This window comes from Argentina silus, assembly GCF_951799395.1.
Source record: "Argentina silus genome assembly, chromosome: 3".
NCBI classification, from domain to species: domain Eukaryota; kingdom Metazoa; phylum Chordata; class Actinopteri; order Argentiniformes; family Argentinidae; genus Argentina; species Argentina silus.
In genome coordinates, this window is record NC_139657.1 from 24,770,349 (window position 1) to 24,788,641 (window position 18,293).

The 18,293-nt window shown below is 43.3% G+C and overlaps 1 protein-coding gene across 1 annotated transcript in view; it reads left to right on the forward strand.

The window, feature by feature from the left end:
- kif21a (kinesin family member 21A) overlaps window positions 1-18,293 on the forward strand; it is a 43,420-nt gene that overhangs the window by 23,414 nt on the left and 1,713 nt on the right. Inside the window, 28 exon segments of the mRNA XM_083666154.1 lie at window positions 145-334; window positions 590-653; window positions 998-1,195; window positions 1,550-1,630; window positions 2,484-2,571; window positions 2,665-2,779; window positions 3,039-3,227; window positions 3,565-3,764; window positions 5,679-5,786; window positions 5,996-6,064; window positions 6,902-7,047; window positions 7,221-7,365; window positions 7,720-7,914; window positions 8,175-8,276; window positions 8,406-8,571; window positions 9,366-9,386; window positions 10,150-10,207; window positions 10,416-10,470; window positions 10,654-10,856; window positions 11,656-11,781; window positions 15,268-15,271; window positions 15,273-15,307; window positions 15,654-15,790; window positions 16,165-16,339; window positions 16,671-16,835; window positions 17,124-17,241; window positions 17,613-17,783; window positions 17,976-18,175. Coding sequence (XP_083522280.1) covers window positions 145-334; window positions 590-653; window positions 998-1,195; window positions 1,550-1,630; window positions 2,484-2,571; window positions 2,665-2,779; window positions 3,039-3,227; window positions 3,565-3,764; window positions 5,679-5,786; window positions 5,996-6,064; window positions 6,902-7,047; window positions 7,221-7,365; window positions 7,720-7,914; window positions 8,175-8,276; window positions 8,406-8,571; window positions 9,366-9,386; window positions 10,150-10,207; window positions 10,416-10,470; window positions 10,654-10,856; window positions 11,656-11,781; window positions 15,268-15,271; window positions 15,273-15,307; window positions 15,654-15,790; window positions 16,165-16,339; window positions 16,671-16,835; window positions 17,124-17,241; window positions 17,613-17,783; window positions 17,976-18,175 — 3,524 coding nt within the window.

Consider the following 18,293-nt stretch of genomic DNA (forward strand, 5'->3'; position numbering starts at 1 on the left):
GAAGGAGAGCTAGAGAGAGAGAGACTGACTGAGGTCAGAAAGGAAAACATAAACACAAAAGGAGATTAGCAGAGGTGACGATAGGAATATTTCCCTTTTTTTAATATGAGTTCTAACTGTCTAAAATCCCCTTCCCTCTTGTAGGGCAAGCGCATGGTGGGAGAAGACGGCATGGAGAGCATCAACGACATGTTCCATGAGAACTCCATGCTGCAGACGGAGAACAGTAACCTGAGGGTGAGGGTCAAAGCCATGCAGGAGACCATCGACGCCCAGAGGTCCAGACTCACACAGATACTCAGTGACCAGGCCAACCAGGCACTGGCCAGGGCAGGTAGGAGAGGGGGATGTGAGGGAGTGTGTGTTGTGCGTCAGTGTGTGCCTGTGTGCGTGTGTGCGTGTGTGCGTGTGTGTGTGTGTGTGTGTGTGTGTGTGTGTGTGTGTGTGTGTGTGTGTGTGTGTGCAATCCATCTCATTAAACAGTGTGAAACGTGCATGCACGTGTGTGTCACACATGTCTATCTCAGGAACACAATTAGCACTACCAAAACATTATGCCCTAAGGTGTTCCTGCTCTGTTTGTTCACAGGTGAGGGTAGCGAGGAGATTGGGAACATGATCCAGAGCTACATCAAAGAGATTGAAGAACTCAGGTACATGCCTCTTATTTGCTTATATAAACGGGATGACTTACACTCTTAGAAAAATTGTTCTTCGGTTTGTCCCTGTAAAAGAAGCCTTTTTGGATCTAGGTAGATCCCTTTTTTAGAGTGTAGGCATGGGAGGATGTCATCCATCAATTGACTCGACCTTGTTCACATTGAGTAAATTAAGCAATATAATAGCACATGTGTGGGTCAGGAAAAACCCTCAACCCTAGAGATGTAGTGGTACAAGTTTATCGGCGTATTGCCCAACTGTGTGTGTGTGTGTCTTTACACTCCTGTGCACATCTGCAGACTCATTAGTTTGTGTACTGCTCTGGTTGCACCCATAGGGCCAAACTCCTGGAGAGTGAGGCTGTGAATGAGAACCTGCGTAAGAACCTGTCGCGTGCCTCCACCCGCCAGTCCTTTTACCCCGGAACCTTCTCTCCAGCCCTCCTGGCACCCGAGAAGGAGGCCTCTGACATAATCGAGATTGCCAAGAAAGACCTGGAGAAGCTCAAGAAGAAGGAGAGGAAGAAGAAGAAGAGGTAAAAGAAACATACTGGGCACAGGCGCTTGAATTGATACTGTACATGTGTCTGAATGGAATTTCATATTTATTTATTATTATTTCCTGGCTGAACTTTTTTCTCTGCTTTTGACATCCTTGAATTATCAGTAATATGCTCTATGAGTGGGATGGGTAAATTCTAAGCAAAGTACATAGCATCGCAATCGTGAAGCATGTGTTTAAGCGATAGCACATGCACTTATACGTCCAGCTCAATGAAGATGAGAAGCAGTTTGGATTTCCCTCCTGACTGCATTTTTCCTCTCCTCTTTCCTTCCCTCCTTCCTTGTCACCTCTCCTATGACCTTTAACCCTTCACCCCTCCTTGAAGGCTCCAGCAGCTGCTGGCAGAAAGACAGAGGGAGGAGGAGGAGGTGGTAGAGGAGGAGATGGAGGAGGTTGAGGACAGCAGGTTTGTCATGGTTTCGCCCCCTCCTCCCCCCATAGCCATCCCCATCCCTCTCTTCTTTCTAAACCACAATTTTTGTTTTGTTTGACAGGTAGTTGCCACACCAGGAGGGAAACATACTACTGTAGCAGCATTTCCCCACGAACCCAAACTCTCCCCCCTCACCCTCCACCTTTTAACCTTTCCCCTTTTGATAATGTTGCTGTGGCTACCTCTAGCCTGAGCACCAAGCCCAACCCATTGACCTCTCACCCTCTCTCACGCCGCCTCCCTATTGGCTCCACTTCTCTGTCTATAGATTCAGTTTAGAGCTGAAAAGATTTAAAAAAAAAAAAAAAAAAAAAAGAAGTCTAGTTTAATTTGTTCATATCAAGATTTATCCCCATAGGAGTCATATGTACGTATATCTGACACTGATAGTGTACAGTATCGTACAATATGATATGGTTTGGTAACTACCCTTTTTTCCCCTGTGTTGACCTGTTTCTTTCAGTTTACTCATCTGGCTGATAAGACCTGAGACATCACCTAAGGCTTCTATCACCTACTAACACTCGTTAGGAATTTAAGCTATCCAACACAATGGGATTCATATCCTAATTTGTTTGTATACAGTACAAACCTTTTTGTAATGTGTGCTGCATACTGTGTCAAGCTTTCTTTGCTTAGGATTTTCTTTTTAGTTCTTATGATTTATATGATTTACATTTTACAGTATTAATAACACATTTAGTGCTTATAGATGTGTTAAATGCTTTAACTTCTTTAGGCTGCCATTTATGAATCCACAGTGTGCATGCCTAAGGCACTATGCACTTATGCTTTATGCATAGAAAATGTCTTTGATCTCCTTTAGTGCCATCAAAGAGGAGGTCCCTGACAATGATCAAGACAAGGGGACTGAAAAAGACCTAACTGAACGAGCCAATGATGAGGCTGAAACGGTATGATTGACAGCCCATTTGCCCAAATCTCATATACCACAAACACAAAGTGAATCGTTTTTCTGATACTTGATCATTTGTTTGGGCTCGCAGGAGGCACAAGAGGGGAGCGACCATGAGGAAGGGGAGGAAGAGGAGGAGGAGGAAGAGGAGGAGATGGACATGGAGGAGAGCTCTGATGATTCTGACTCCGAGTTAGATGAGAAAGGTACCACCCATTCTATGGCTGCATTGTAGAAATATAATGTATAGAAAGGTACATGGTTCTCCATGTTTGGGTGTAACCTAACATTAGTCTTTGATTGGAGCATATGAGTATGTCTTATGTATCGAGCATGTTTTGACAATTGACTGGTCATTGCGATGCCACACTCACTTTTAATGAAGTATTTTTTTTACCCAGGACCTAAGAAATAAATGGAATTAATCAACTTTTGATACTATGTCTTTCTAACTCATGTACCCAGAGAACTTCCAGGCGGACCTGGCCAACATCACATGTGAGATCGCCATAAAGCAGAAGCTCATCGACGAGCTGGAGAACAGCCAAAGGCGTCTGCACACGCTCAAACAGCAATACGAACAGAAGCTGATGATGCTGCAGAGCAAGATCAGAGACACCCAGCTGGAGAGAGACAGGGTGCTGCAGAACATGGGTAAGACCAGTAGACCACAACCACAGAGCTATGGTTGTGGTAATGGAAAACAAGCATGTGTAAGATCAGTGAACCACAACCAAAACATGGAAAGGTCAGCTGAAACATGACATGGGTAATCCATCAGTATGTGGAACATGGGTTACATGGGAAACACCTGAAACATCTGCGTAGTGCATTCTATAACAAGATTTCTTTACATTACATAAAAAAAACAACACCTCATGACAATCCTCATAAAGGCTTTAATTGTTATTTCCTACAGAACTGTAGGGCTAATATCTTAGTCTTCCCCCTGAGCTTGGTGCTCACTTCTCTGTCTTCCCCCTATCCCCAGGCTCAGTGGAGACGTGCACAGAGGATAAGACACGGAAGATCAAGGCGGAGTACGAGAAGAAGCTGAGTGTCATGAACAAGGAGATGCAGAAGTTGCAGTCGGCCCAGAAGGAGCACGCCCGCCTGCTCAAGAATCAATCACAGTACGAGAAACAGCTCAAGAAGCTCCAGATGGATGTGGGCGAGATGAAAAAAACAAAGGTACCGTGGACCACAAACATCCAAAACAAAATATCACTTGACGAATGACAGAGCACATTCACTTGGGTCCTCTCTTGTGTCCTTGACTGCTTAATATTTTAACTGTATAAAATGATGATATCACTTAAAATCTGTTGGTGTAACTCAGACTTCAGTGCAAGTTTTTAAATTAAGGGCGCAGATGTACAGCTTGGGATTCAACCCACAATTACGGACCTCCAGTGCCCTATGTAAGTAATGGGAGAGTGAAGCATTTTTTCTTTTATTGGCGATTATCAGCTTTTATTTGATGGTATTTGTGTACATATTGATTTCACCCTTTAGAAATGACACCACTTTTTATACATAGTCCCCCCTACTTCAGGGCACCAAAAGTAATGGGACAATTAGCTTGACTGGGGTAAGTCAGGTGTGTTCCATCACATCATTTGTGCAAACATAAGAGAGCGGTCAATGTCTAGTATTGATTCTAGGCTTTGCATTTGCCTTTGGAGTCTGCTATTAGTGTCTGTCAACATGAGGACCAAAGAGGTGTCAATGAAAGGCAAGGAAGCCATTATTAGGCTGAAAAATCTGAAAAAAACTATGAGAAACATAGCCACAATCTTAGGCTTGCCAAAGTCAACAATTTGGAACATCATTAAAAAGAAACAAAAGCACTGGTGAGCTCAGCAATTACACACGGCTGGTAGGCCAAGGAAGACTTCTACAGTGGATGACTAAAGAATGCTCACCATAATTAAGAAAAAAAAGAAGAAGAAAAAACACTCTCCAGGAGTGCTAGTTATTTTAAAAAAGGATGGTCACAGTTACAAGGATGGTTACAGTTTGCAAAAATGTACCTACAAATCCTGCAGAGGTCTGGAAAAAGGTCTTGTAGACAGATAAGACAAATATTATAATGTACCAGAGTTATTGCAAGAGGAAAGTTTGGAGAAACAAGGATCTGACCAAGATTTACAGCATACCACCTCATCCATGAAACATGGTGGAGGGGGTGGTATGATTTGGGCATACATGCTGTAGCTGCCACTAGAACTGGCTAAGTTATTCTTCATTGATGATGTAACTGCTGGGGTTAGGGTTAGTGTACTGTAGTGTACAGAAACATTTTGTCTGCTCAAGTATGAGCAAATGCCTCCAAATTCATCTCCTGATAAGATTTTAGGCAAAATACCTCAAAACAAACAACAACTGCTCCTGTACAGCCCTGGCAGAGCATCGCCAGAGAAGATACGAAGCGTCTGGTGGGGTCAATGGGTCACAGACTTCAGGCAGTTATGGCATGCAAAGGATTGTCGACCACATACTAAACAGGAGTGTTTAATTTGGATTATTTGGTGCCCTGAAATAGGAGGACGATGTATAAAATGTAAAATGACGTTGTAATTTCTGAATGGTGAAACCAACCTGTACAAAAATACCCACCAAAAAAGCTGACAATATATTCTTTAACCTCATAGTAATTGTTTGATTTCAAATCCAAACTTTTGGAGTATAGACCCAAAAGAAGAAAAAATGCTTCACTGTCCCATTACTTGCACAGGGCAATGTATGTAGAACAAGGAAGCCATGTCAAGTAATTTATTTCACTCAGCTGCTGAGCCACTACTGAGAAAGCACAGAGTAAATGTACCTGGAGAGAAGCATTGCTCCTTCTGGGATATTAGTCCTAGACTTTTGTTTGCCTCAGGCTGGATTCGACACATAACACAACGTACTGTAGAAGCTAACGTACTAACCGCTACCCTACTAAAATAGCATTTGTTGTAGGAGAGTGACACCACTGTACTTCAGGTCTCAGGAAAGCGATGTCACTATGCAATGCTAACTTAGCCATCCACTACATCTGTGACATTGATATGACAAGTGACGTTGTAAACATGTTACCCACGGACTGTGATTGGCCCGTAGGTCCGCCTGATGAAGCAGATGAAGGAGCAGCAAGAGAAGAACAGGATGACAGAGTCTCGGAGGAACCGAGAGATCGCCTCACTGAAAAAGGACCAGCGCAAACAGGAGGTCAGCCATGGGGAAGAACAAGCGCATATTGGCTTGTTTAAGCAGGAGTTTAGTAGACAGAGTGGTTCAAGTATTTAAGTATTTATCTTTATCAGAGATAATGACGAAATTAATGATATTGAATTTACTGTGTGAATACAACAAGCCTCTGGGACTACATCACATTGATGTCTTTGGTTGTGGTTTACTCTGTGATATCTCATCCACAGCACCAGCTGAAACTGCTGGAGACCCAGAAAAGACAACAGGAGCTGATACTGCGCAGGAAGACAGAGGAGGTAAGAACTCCAATTCCATAGACCATTTTAAAGCCTCCACAATTATTACATACAGTATATGAAAAAAAGACGTATACTTTAGAATTGAACTTGAATTTGTGGTAGATTCAGGGTTCTCCAACAAAGTACTGGACACATACAGTAAATTGAACTATTTTGAAAATCACAGATTAGTCTAGACATAAAGGGAGGTGGTGGTAACACAGTGAAGAATCAAGACCAGAGAATAAGTAGAGCACATACTGGCTTGTATTCAAATAGTATATAGTACCAAAATAACAAACTACATTTAAAAGATATATATATATATAAAAAACATCAAGTTTACCATAGGGTAGAGATTAGGTTCACACAATGACTAGTCAAAATATACAATAAATTATCATAAACAATTACCATTCCCAGAGTATGGGATATGAAAGATCCTACCACACTAATGTGCAGCAATCAAATTAATAAATGTATCCTCCAAGACTCAACAAAACACTCAACCACGTCCACAGCAGCGTCGAGTGAATGAGGCGTTGAGTGGTTTACAATTACTGAAGTATATCAGTCAACATCAGTCATCATCCATTGTCTTCAGATCTGACACTTCTGACTCGTTCTGCCTGAACATGCCTCTCTCTAAACCATAAGGGCGGGACCAAGTCAGATGCTAAATTCTGATTGGCTGTAATTAGTAACTTGTTTAGAAATAATGATTGGCTCATAATTTAATGATGATTGACTAATGATGGTTTAACCCATGAGTTCACCTGGGTTACACAAGTCATGGACCAACTTCAGTCAGTTACCAGTTGCTCTTTGCCTGTTCCCTGACCTGTGTGTCTGAAGGTGACGGCTCTGAGGAGACAGGCCAGGCCTGCATCAGGGAAGGTCACCAGGAAGATCAATCTACAAGACACCCTGCAGGACTCATCCCATCGACCACCCTCTGGCCGTATGCACTCGTCTGGCTCCACCGCACCCAATGGATCCAGGTGTGTGTGTGTGTGTGTGTGTGTGTGTCTTACAGTGTGTGTTGTGAACGAACTGCTTTATGTGTGTGTTTCCAAGACAATCTATTGGTGTGTTTGATCATACACTTATGCATGATGTGCTACCCATTACAGCTAAGAGATTTTGACATTGAGCTTGTGTGTGCATCTCCCAGGCCATACTATAGAAGGTCAGTGGGTGTGTACTCTACCAGGATTTCACGGGGGAAGTGGCAGTCTCTGGAGCGGTGCATCTCTGATGTCATCATGCAGAGGATGACCATCTCCAACATGGAGGCTGACATGAACCGCCTGCTCAAGGTAAGCTCCTGTGACCATGTCAACGCCCCCCATATTGGAGAGATGGGAAGGCTTTCAGTCCCTTTTTCTGTCAAAGCTTCTCAGTTGGAATTGACAGGCAGATGTTTTCCCTGCAGAGATAGAACCAAAACCAGCAGGAGGGTGACATTTGTCCTGTCACTAAAACATGATTCTAGTTGAAGTCTAGGAATCCAGGCTGTCACAAAGTGTTGGACGAAATCAAGAATAGAGCTTTAGCTAATTTTGGCTTGGCTCAGCTGATGTTTAACTCTGGCAAACCAATGGAGTTGGGATATCAGGCATTGCTAGTTGTAATAATGTTGTAATAACGTTTCCCCGCTCCTGTCTCTACAGCAACGAGAGGAGCTCACCAAGCGGCGGGAGAAGGTGACCAGGAAGAGGGACAGGCTTGCGGGGGAGGGGCCAGAGGCAGAGAAGTTGGTGCTTCCCCTGAACGAGGAAGTGGATGCCCTGGCGGCCAACATTGACTACATCAACGACAGCATTGCCGACTGTCAGGCCAACATAATGCAGATGGAGGAGGCCAAGGTGAGACAGAGAGACGGGCGGGCGGGCGGGCAGGCAGGCAGGCAGATAGGCAGATGGACAGATGGACGGACAGGTGGACAAAGAGCCCGGAGAGACAGCAGTCACAGGGTGCATCTCAAAAAGTAGCACTTTCTTGTTTGCTCCCGTTTATCTGCACTGATCTAGAAACACAAGAAAGCTTATTTCATGACTCACTCAGTTCGTGACAGAACATATTTCTTATGAATAACTTATCTGATACATTACGTGTGCGTTTGCAGGACGAGGGTGACACGGTTGACGTCTCCGCTGTGATCGGTTCCTGTACCCTCTCAGAGGCCCGGTTCCTGCTGGATCACTTCATGTCTATGGCCGTCAACAAGGTAACTCTACCTGTGTGTGTGTGTGTTTGCATATGCATGTGCGTGCGTGCGTGCGTGTCTGTGTGCGTGTTAGAGAGATGTTTTCCCTCCTCATGACCTCCCATGGCCCCTCCCTGTCCCTCTCTCCAGGGTCTGCAGGTGGCTCAGAAGGAGTCTCAAGTAAAGGTGATGGAGGGTCGACTGAAGCAGACAGAGATCACCAGCGCCACCCAGAACCAGCTGCTCTTCCACATGTTGAAGGAGAAGGCCGAGTTTAACCCAGAACTGGACGCTTTACTGGGGAACGCTCTTCAAGGTACTGTAGCAGCCAGCTGCTCAACCACAACTGCCCCTCCTGGCTAAAGTATTACTGCACACCCTGTTCTTTAGTAGTACTGTTCAGGACCCACAAACTGCTCCATCAAGCCTTGTTTCTGGAGGTCCTGATGTCACCTTCTCCCACTACGTTGCAGGCTCTTACTGACTCCATTAGCTAGCTCCATTTAACTACTGTGTGAAATTGAAGGTTGTTGGTTGAAATAACTAACTACTGTTGGCCTTTGTGGAACCTGACATGCTTCAGTTATCCAATGGGTGATACAACTCATAGAAGTCATGCAGGATAAAATAAATTACATCAGACATTAAGTAAGTCACCAGTATATTGTAATGGTATCCATCTCATCGGTCGCCTACCTGGTGCAGAGGTATTATTGGATGCTGAAAGAGACATTTTGGACCTCCAGAAATAGGACTAGGTGGCTGTGGTCGAGTGCATGATTGGGCCTGTTGAATTGCTCTTGCTCGTTGCCTCCACCTGAATAGATGCTGGGTTGAAGGTTATTTGTGCAATGTGGCAGCTCTCTTTTTATTTATATCAGTACTGACATTTGTGTTGCAGTACTGACTAACTCTTAAGGTTTAATTCATTGTTTGTATTTACACCAGCTTCTCTTTAGGGGGATGCTGTGTTGAATAGTATCATTGATGCAGTAGACTTGTTCTTTATTTTCTTTTGATTTGATTTTGCTTTTAATTATGGGGGAATGTGTCTTTTGATTTGTGTGTTGCCTTTTTCTGTTCCCCCCCGTGTTGCCTTAATCTTTTCAGAGCTAGGTAACATGCCAGTTGGTAAGTAAAATACACCAGACTTTATATGTTCTGAATGCATGGGTCCCCTCCTCCTCAGAACTAACTAAGTTTCATAACAAACATATCCAGGTGCATGAGGTGTAACGCTACCAGCCTTCCCTCCATCTGTCTGCTGACCCCTTTCCCCTCCTCCCCAATGTGGAAGAAACCCAACCCCCAGCTCACCATGTGCTACAGCCACCATGCCTTAGCACCTGCTTATTACAATTTGTGTATCTTTAGAGGACCCCTTCACAGATAGAATAAGGATGTTTGTTTCAGGAGCCAGTAGGCAAGCCACCCGGGAGCAATGGACTAATGAATCCTTACCTTGTTGATCTTGTCTCGTCTTCAGTCTTTCCCCTCTGTTGAACTCTTCATAACCCCTCCCATATGACCTCTCTTCGACCCCTGACCTGTTACCTCTTTTGACCCCTCTCTGAACTCTTTGAACTCAGTGACTGGACAAGGACCTGGGTCTTGATGAAACAGCATGGCGCTGCGCTGACATCGTCTTCATCTGCTTTCCTTGTTCATTGTTACCACACCCTGTTCAATAAACAAACCTCTTAACATTTGTTGATATCAACTAGTATAACCATTGGTTCGATAGGTCCCCCGGTCAATGGACAGGTATTTGGTCTACTAGATATAATATCAACTTGAAAGTAAAGACAGTAATTATTAATCATGAAAATAGTTTGCTAATCATAAAATATGGCTATCGCATGACTCTAATATTTGGGCTCTTCTGATTTTACAGACAATGGAGACGAAAGCAGCAGTGATGAGTCTGCCCAGAGTCCTGCAACAGAAGGAAAGTAAGTACAGTAGCCTTCCCTGTATAAAATGGATTTTTCACCCAAATTACCACAGAAAATAATTTTATAAAATAGTTTGTTTACTTAGCAATAGCTTAGCCATAGTATCTGATACCACATCACAGCAGGTGCAGCCTATTTGAAAGAGCGGGAACATTTTATTTCCATTTGAATGGTGACTCATGTTTTACACTTCATTTTCTTCCAGCTCCCTAGCATCAGATCTAATGAAACTTTGTGGAGAAACCAAAACAAGGAGCAAGGTAGCGTTGTCTGCAGCACTACCAATTTTGTGTAGGGGTGTGTCTGCATGTGCTAGTCTTCCTCATGTACAAGCATGTTGAGCATCTTGAAGCATAATTTTCTGTGCGTGTGTGTGCGTGTGCGCGTGTGTGTGTGTGTGTGTGTGTGCGTGCGTGTGCGAGCGTGTGTTTCTCCCCACACAGGCTCGTAGGAGGACAACCACTCAGATGGAGCTTCTCTACGCCAACAGTGACTCTGTCCCTGACACCCCCACTGGAGATTTCTCCACCCCAATCCTACCATTGGCTGAAACTCCAGAAGGGGGGGTGGATCTGGAGACTGTTGGCTTGTCAGCCAGGGACTATATGCCTCATCCCCCTGGCTTTTCCTCTAAAATGGGCAGCATGTAAGTCTGGCCTCAGCGCATGCTAACTCGCTAACGTGCTAATCCTACAATCTTGCTTCTTGCATGTTTATATCGGTGCTGCCTCTCCCCTTTTCACTTTGCCTGACATTGTCTATAAATCCCTCTATGGAATTGCAAGTCCTCCTAGACCAGAAACGAAAGTCTGCCCCTTTGAAATGTAACTATAAAAGCATGTAGTATGTAAGGTCTGCCAAACTTATATTCATGCATTTATTTATAGCCCTAAAGGTTAATACTCATGCAATAAAATAAAAATACTGGCCTGCTACAAACACAGAAACATACCTTGTTTTACCTTTCTACACACTATGGTTTTAGTGTGCAGTAGTCCACGTATGTTAGTTTACCATTCACAGTAACAGCTGCTTCTTTTAACAATAACATTAACAGCTAACATGCTAACCAGTTGTGCAATAGGCTTTCAATAGCCCTTGATAGAGATACTAATGATACTGATTATTACTGATTGCACGTTGACACAGCAGAACAAGAGAAATGGCTGATAACTCACTTTAGTGTGACTTGAATTAGTTATGGTGCTGGGGACTGGATTTAGTGTAGCACTAATGCTACACAGTTCTGTCATGTAGCACATGAGCTTGGCGAAGAGGGACCTCTGTTGGGACTATAATGTCAGGTAACAGTGTGTGTGTGTGTGTAAATTGCATGATCACCGCCTCATATTGTTTCAAATTTTTTTTTTGGTTCACATCCTTGTGTTATGTTTTGTGTTGTCTTTGTGTTTGTGTTTCGCTAATGAAATGAAACTGAATGTCAGTTCCGGCACCAGACCTCCCTTAGGGGCAGAAAAGAGAGTTCCGGAGCCGTCCCCGCTCTCTCGCAGGAAGACCTATGACAAGGCGCAAGCGGCAGCTGACAGAGCTAAGGTCAAGGAGATGAAACAGTAAGAGCTAGCGCCTTCCTGGTAACTGGTGGCCGAAAGTGCCATTTTTTCCAACACCGTCAAATGATCTCTCTCTTCTTGATTTTCTGCCTCGGAAGCATGTGGTGTCAACTTAATCAACACATCATTTTGCCTGGTGTGAATAACTTTACCCTGCCAAGTTCTACACTGAATTTCTAGTGTTTTTATCCTTGGAAGATCTTGAGCTTCTATATCCCTCTTGAATGAGACAACACAGTCAGATATGTCCTAATTATATCCCTCGAGAAGGCACATGCTATCTTTCCCATACATTGCATTTGTGACAGCATGAGGGGCACCATGTAGTCAACTAGGGTGGGACTTCCTATAAGCTGGGTAGGCATCAGCCAATTGGATATACAGTGCCCTCCATAAGTATTGGAAAGAGGAAGCATTTTGCCTTCTTTTAGCTCTATACTTCCAACATTTGAAATCAAATGACGGTTTGGATTTGAACTATGAGGTTAAAGTAGAGATTATCAGATTTAATTCTTTAATAAGTGTTTTCTTGGTTTCAACATTTAGAAATTACAACCCTTTATATACATAGTCTACCTATTTCAGGGAACCGGTAGTATTGGAAAATTGGCTTGACAGGTGTTTCTGGTACGTCAGGTGTGTTCCGTCACACATTTGTGCAGGCATAAGAGAGCTGTCAATGTCTAGTGTTGATTTTAGGCTTTGCGTTTGCCTTTGGAGTCTACTCAACATGAGGACCAAAGTGGTGTCAATGAAAGTCAAGGAAGCCATTGTTAGGCTGAAAAATCTGAGAATAAACTATGAGAAACATAGCCAATATCTTAGGCTTGCCAAAATCAACAGTTTGGAACATCAAGGCCAAGGAAGACTTCTACAGTCGATGACCGACGTTATCGATGCTCACCGTAATTAAGAGACTACCGTGACCTAATGTCAGAGATAACCATCTGCAGAATATGTCACCAGCCAGACTACAGAGGCTTTACTACAAGGTGCACACTCTAGGTTACAGTTTGCTAAAAAGTACCGTAAAAGCCTGCAGAGGTCTGGAAAAAGGTATTAATCTTATCGTGTATCAGGGTGATTGCAAGTGGAAAGTTTGGAGAAAAAAAATTCTGCCCAAGATTTACAGCATACCACCTCCTCTGTGAAACATGATGGAAGTGTTATGGTTTGGGCATGTATAGCCACTAGAACTGTTGTACTTGTCTTGATGATGTTACTGCTGATGGCAGCATCAGAATGTTTTCTGAAGTATACAGAAACATCTTGTCGAGTACATCTTGTCGACAAATTCATTGGATGTCACTTCATCATACAGTAAGACAATGAACCAAAACTTACTGCCATTGCAACTAGGCAGTTTTTCAGGGACAAAAAGTGGAAGGTTCTTGATTGGCCAAGTCAATGTTCAGATTTAAATCCAATTGAACATGCATTTCATTTGCTGAAGAGGAGCATAAAGAAAAAAACCTCAAAACAAACAACAACTGAAGATGGCTACAGTACAGGCCTGGCAGAGTATCACCAGAGAATATACCCACAGTCTGGTCGATGGGTCGCAGACTTCAGGCAGTTATTTCTTGCAAAGGATTGTCGACTGAATACTAAACTTGAGTGCTTTATTTGCACTATATGATAGAAATAGTACTCTATGAGCCCTGAAATAGGGGGAGTATGTTTAAAAAATGTTGTACGTTCTAAATGGTGAAACCAATCTGAAAGAAAAAAACACTGAATTAAAGTTGGGAATCTCTACTTAGTATATATACCCCATAGTAATTGTTTGATTTCAAATCCAAACTGTTGGAGTATAGAGCTAAAAGAAGACAAAATGCTTCCTCTTTCCAATACTTAGTATGGAGAGCACTGATAGATAGATAGATAGATAGATAGATAGATAGATAGATAGATAGGATATATCTCATTATGGAGTTCCTTAGCATAGTGGCCTAGTATCAATTCAGTGTTCAACTTGATCTCTCAACCTCTCAAACCCCCTAATGCAAATTTGGCTACGATATATAAATCGTATATATTGATCACTGCGCTAACCGACTTTCTCTACACTTGGAAGTGAAGTGAAGTGATTGTCATCTTTACTGAACCCACTAGTGAGGGGCAACATGGCTGAACACTCTTTGTCTTTTGGATCTAAACTGGCATTCCCCTGGAATCCGCTCTCTCCTCAGTCAGGACCACATGTGATGAGCATGCAGAACTCTGTGTGTTCTTAGAACAAATGTGAAAAGACTGATGCTGAGACTCTGAAATGGGTCTACAGTGATCCCAGGCAGTTAGAGTGCAGAATGTTGTAGGGTGAATGCTGAGTACAGTTGAGGGGTTGTGTGCATCGTGTGTGTGTGTGTTGTGTGCGTGCATGCGTGTCCTCTGTAAAAACCCAGCCAGATGCTCAGCTCAGCCCCGCTGTCTACAGTTGCAGCTGCGACCATAGTGACCCTGAGACCAGCCCTTCTCCCCCCTCCTCCCCCTCTGCCAGCACCTGTAGCCAGAGCGTATTTAGTCGTCTGACAGGGTTTCTGGGGAGAGCAGACGTACCGCAGAATAAGTAAGGAGAAAACCTGACTGACTCTAGCACCATAGAGTAAGACAGCATTCAGTAAGACAAGATTAAGAGTAAGATGCAAGCCTCAACAGTTAAACTATTTAAATAATGGTGTATTGATAAGATTATTGTAAATAGAATATTATAAACTTGCATTATAGAATTGCATAGCAAAAAAAAGATTGAGGTTACAGTGGTAGTAGCAGAAAGCACCAAAAGTGAAATGACCAAAATCCATCACTCAAATGTGTTGTGTTCACTGACTGCATACATTAGGATGACACATCTTAAGAATTCTGGACACCTTCATACCTTTCTTCAAGTGGTATAGATTCCTCCAAGTACAGCACAGTGGCCTGTATTTCTCCTTCTGCTATATGGATAAGTGTGCCCTCTCTGTCACATGCTGTGCATCAACTCTCTTATCACAACCTGGGCCGAAATAATTGTTTGTCACTCACAACTTTGACTCAAGTTCAAGAACTATAAATATATTTATATATTGGTAGCATCCTATACAGATTGTCTTGAAACAATTTTGTTTGTCTCTTTGACATTTTTGTAAATTTTCTGCTGATGATGAGTCAATTCACTCTACTTAGGATGCCTCATTGTAGAGTGATAACCCTTATTGTTTCTTCGATTATTGTGTCAGTATCTTACCTGTACTAATGATCTCCTATAGATTTTGGAACCTGAGGTAGGCTTTCAGTCTTTCTGTAACTGCATTTATGTCAATAACTACATTGTATAGTAGATATTGTCAGTTGAAATTGTGACTGGTATGTGCCAATCTATGATAGCTCTGGATGCCTCTTCCACTATTGAACCTCAGTTCCCGCGTTGATCTGTTATAGAACTTGGCCACTGTTTTCTCAATGAGTGTCTTAGCAACTCTATCTCAGCCTGATGTGTTGTAGGCTGAGATGAGAGTGGCTCTTCTGTTCTTGAGGTTCACAGGTATTCCTTTCTTGGAAGGTTGTGTGTACTGTTCTGGTTTTGTTCTTGTCAGTCCAACCATTATTCTTGGTGGATATGTTTGGTTATTTGGTTTTATTTTGCAGCATGTTGCTAACTGGCCAAATGGGTTGCATGTACAGTATGCATGTACATATATGGCTGTGATGTGGCTATGGATGGTGCTCTGTACTGTATGTGGGGACTGCATGCAGTATCTACTACATTTCGTGCATCTCACTATGTTACTCAAAAAAGCATTAACAGGGTTGGTTACCAGGTTTTTTTTCTCCCATCCCTTGTGACATGAATACTTGCGTGTGCGCGCGCATACTTTCTCCCTTTCCAGAGGTGTCATCAACCCTGTTCCGCCCTCCAAGAGCAGTCGGTCAGCAACGCTGCAGTGTGTCCATGTGGCTGAAGGGCACACCAAAGCTGTCCTGTGTGTGGACTCTACTGATGACCTCCTCTTCACTGGCTCCAAAGGTCACATCTACAGCTCACCATACACACTACTTCGTATTCTTCACTTAGTACACAGTAGCATACTTACCGTTCTCAGCCATTCTTTAACATCAACCTCGCTATGATGGATGTGTCACATACATACTAACTGACAATCACCTCACTTACAATACCTATTCAATTTTGTTCCTGGACTGACTATATTGTTATGGGACTGACCTTTAGTGTCGTAACAGGACTGACACAAACATTTTTATAGAAACCAGGTGTTACGATGTGTTGTGATAGGACTGAAAAAGTGTGTGATGTTCTGATATGGCGTTACGGGACTGACATAATATTACATAATATTTTCTGACATTCTACTCTGTATCAACATTTTCTCCCACTCTCAGACCGTACCTGTAAGGTGTGGAACCTGGTGACAGGTCAAGAGATCATGTCCCTGGCTGGTCACCCCAACAACGTGGTGTCAGTGCGCTACAGCTCCAGCCTGGTCTTCACCGTCTCCACCTCCTACATCAAGGTGTGGGACATCCGTGACTCCGCCAAGTGCATCCGCACACTCACGTGAGTATCAACACCGTAACTGCTTTTTTGGCAGTTTACACAATTTGATAGCAAACCCATATATAATCAGTGCAGGGATGTTAAAAGAAAAACCTGCTTGAATTGTAACATATATGTATAATATACCTGTTTGATCATTTCATACTCATACAGTACGTATTTCATAAAAACAGTCTGAATTGTATACATGAATATATGTATATGACTGTCAAGGTGCTGCATAGCCAAATGGTGCAGCATGGCTACATAGTTCACCCGTTTCTTATGCTTGCTGTAAGTGATGGGTTCCCTTCCTGCTTGCCACTGTATATTCAGTTAGCATATTTTGCAGCTCTTCTGGTCAGGTGACCCCTGGAGATGCCTGTGCATCCAGCACCAACCGGACAGTCACCATCCCAGTAGGAGAGAATCAGATCAACCAGATTGCCCTGAACCCTAACGGCTCAGTCCTGTATGCTGCTGCTGGGAACTCAGTCAGAGTGTGGGACCTGAGAAGGTACGTACTACGTATCTTACTACGTATCGTACTACGTATCGTACTACAGCGGCCATTTTGATCTGTTGTGGGTCTTTTGGGGGAGGTTATTTCACAAGCCCCTCAGGATTTCTTATCCACAATATCTTCACTTTCTCCTAATTTCATGTCACTTTTCTGTGTGTGATAATATTGCAAATAAACAAATACAGTAAAAGAAAAACATGGTCAGATAGGCCATCTTTACAAACTGTGTAGAGTGATTGGTTAATTTATTGACCTGAGTTTATGGATGTTTCTCCCTGTCAGGTTTGTGTCCACAGGGAAGCTTACTGGTCACCTTGGCCCGGTCATGTGTCTGACCGTAGACCAGACAGGAAACGGTCAAGACCTGGTCATCTCTGGATCCAAGGACCACTACATCAAGGTGTGTTTTTGAAGAAGTACACACACAGGGCTCCAACTTGTTTCCACTAAAAAGCGTTGCACACCACAAAGTTGTAGTTGATATGGGCGCTACAAAGTTTCAGTTAGCGTGGAGGCAGAGGGCAGGTCTCAGGCAATGAGTAGGTGGGGATAATTGAATATGACATGAAGATGTCCATTGTCCTTGCCAATCAGGATTTCACTGTGAATGTTGGAATGGATAATAATGTATTCTTTTGACAAATATTTATTTATTTCCTAATTTTCAATTACGGCTCTCCAAACGTATTTTCTATGAAGTAGGTATGCATATTTTCTTATAATCTGCACCAAGGAAGGCTAAATGGATACATTGTTGACTGACTGTTCTAGATGTTTGACGTGACTGAGGGGGCTCTAGGCAATATCGGCCCCACACACAACTTCGAGCCACCCCACTACGATGGCATTGAATCCCTGGTGGTGCAGGGGGATGTTCTCTTCAGTGGCTCCAGGGACAACGGAATAAAAAAATGGGACCTTGCCCGCAAAGACCTGCTACAGGTAAGAGAGAGGTAGAAATTGGTGGGACTGACTTACAGCTTCCTTGAATACATTTGGTTTGTGTGTCCGTGTGTGTCCATGTGTGTGTCCATGTGTCTGTGGTGCATCCATGTGTATGTGCATGTCTACATCAAGTATTTACCAAAGGAGCTCTGTGACTTAATATGTACGATGCGTGTGTATCTTAAACAGCAGGTGCCCAACGCGCATCGTGACTGGGTGTGTGCGCTGGGTGTGGTCCCTGGCTCTCCGGCCTTACTTAGTGGCTGTAGGGGAGGAGTGCTCAAGCTGTGGCACACAGACACACTGGGGACCCTGGGGGAACTCAAGGGCCACGAGAGCCCGATCAACGGCATCTCAACGAACAGCAGCCACCTGTTCACTGCGTCAGAGTGAGTCATAGAACAACACACTGCACACACACACACGCACACTCAAGTGGTCCTCTCAACTCTTAACACCATCTTACATAGACATACACACTTAAAAACATACACACACTGAATGGCT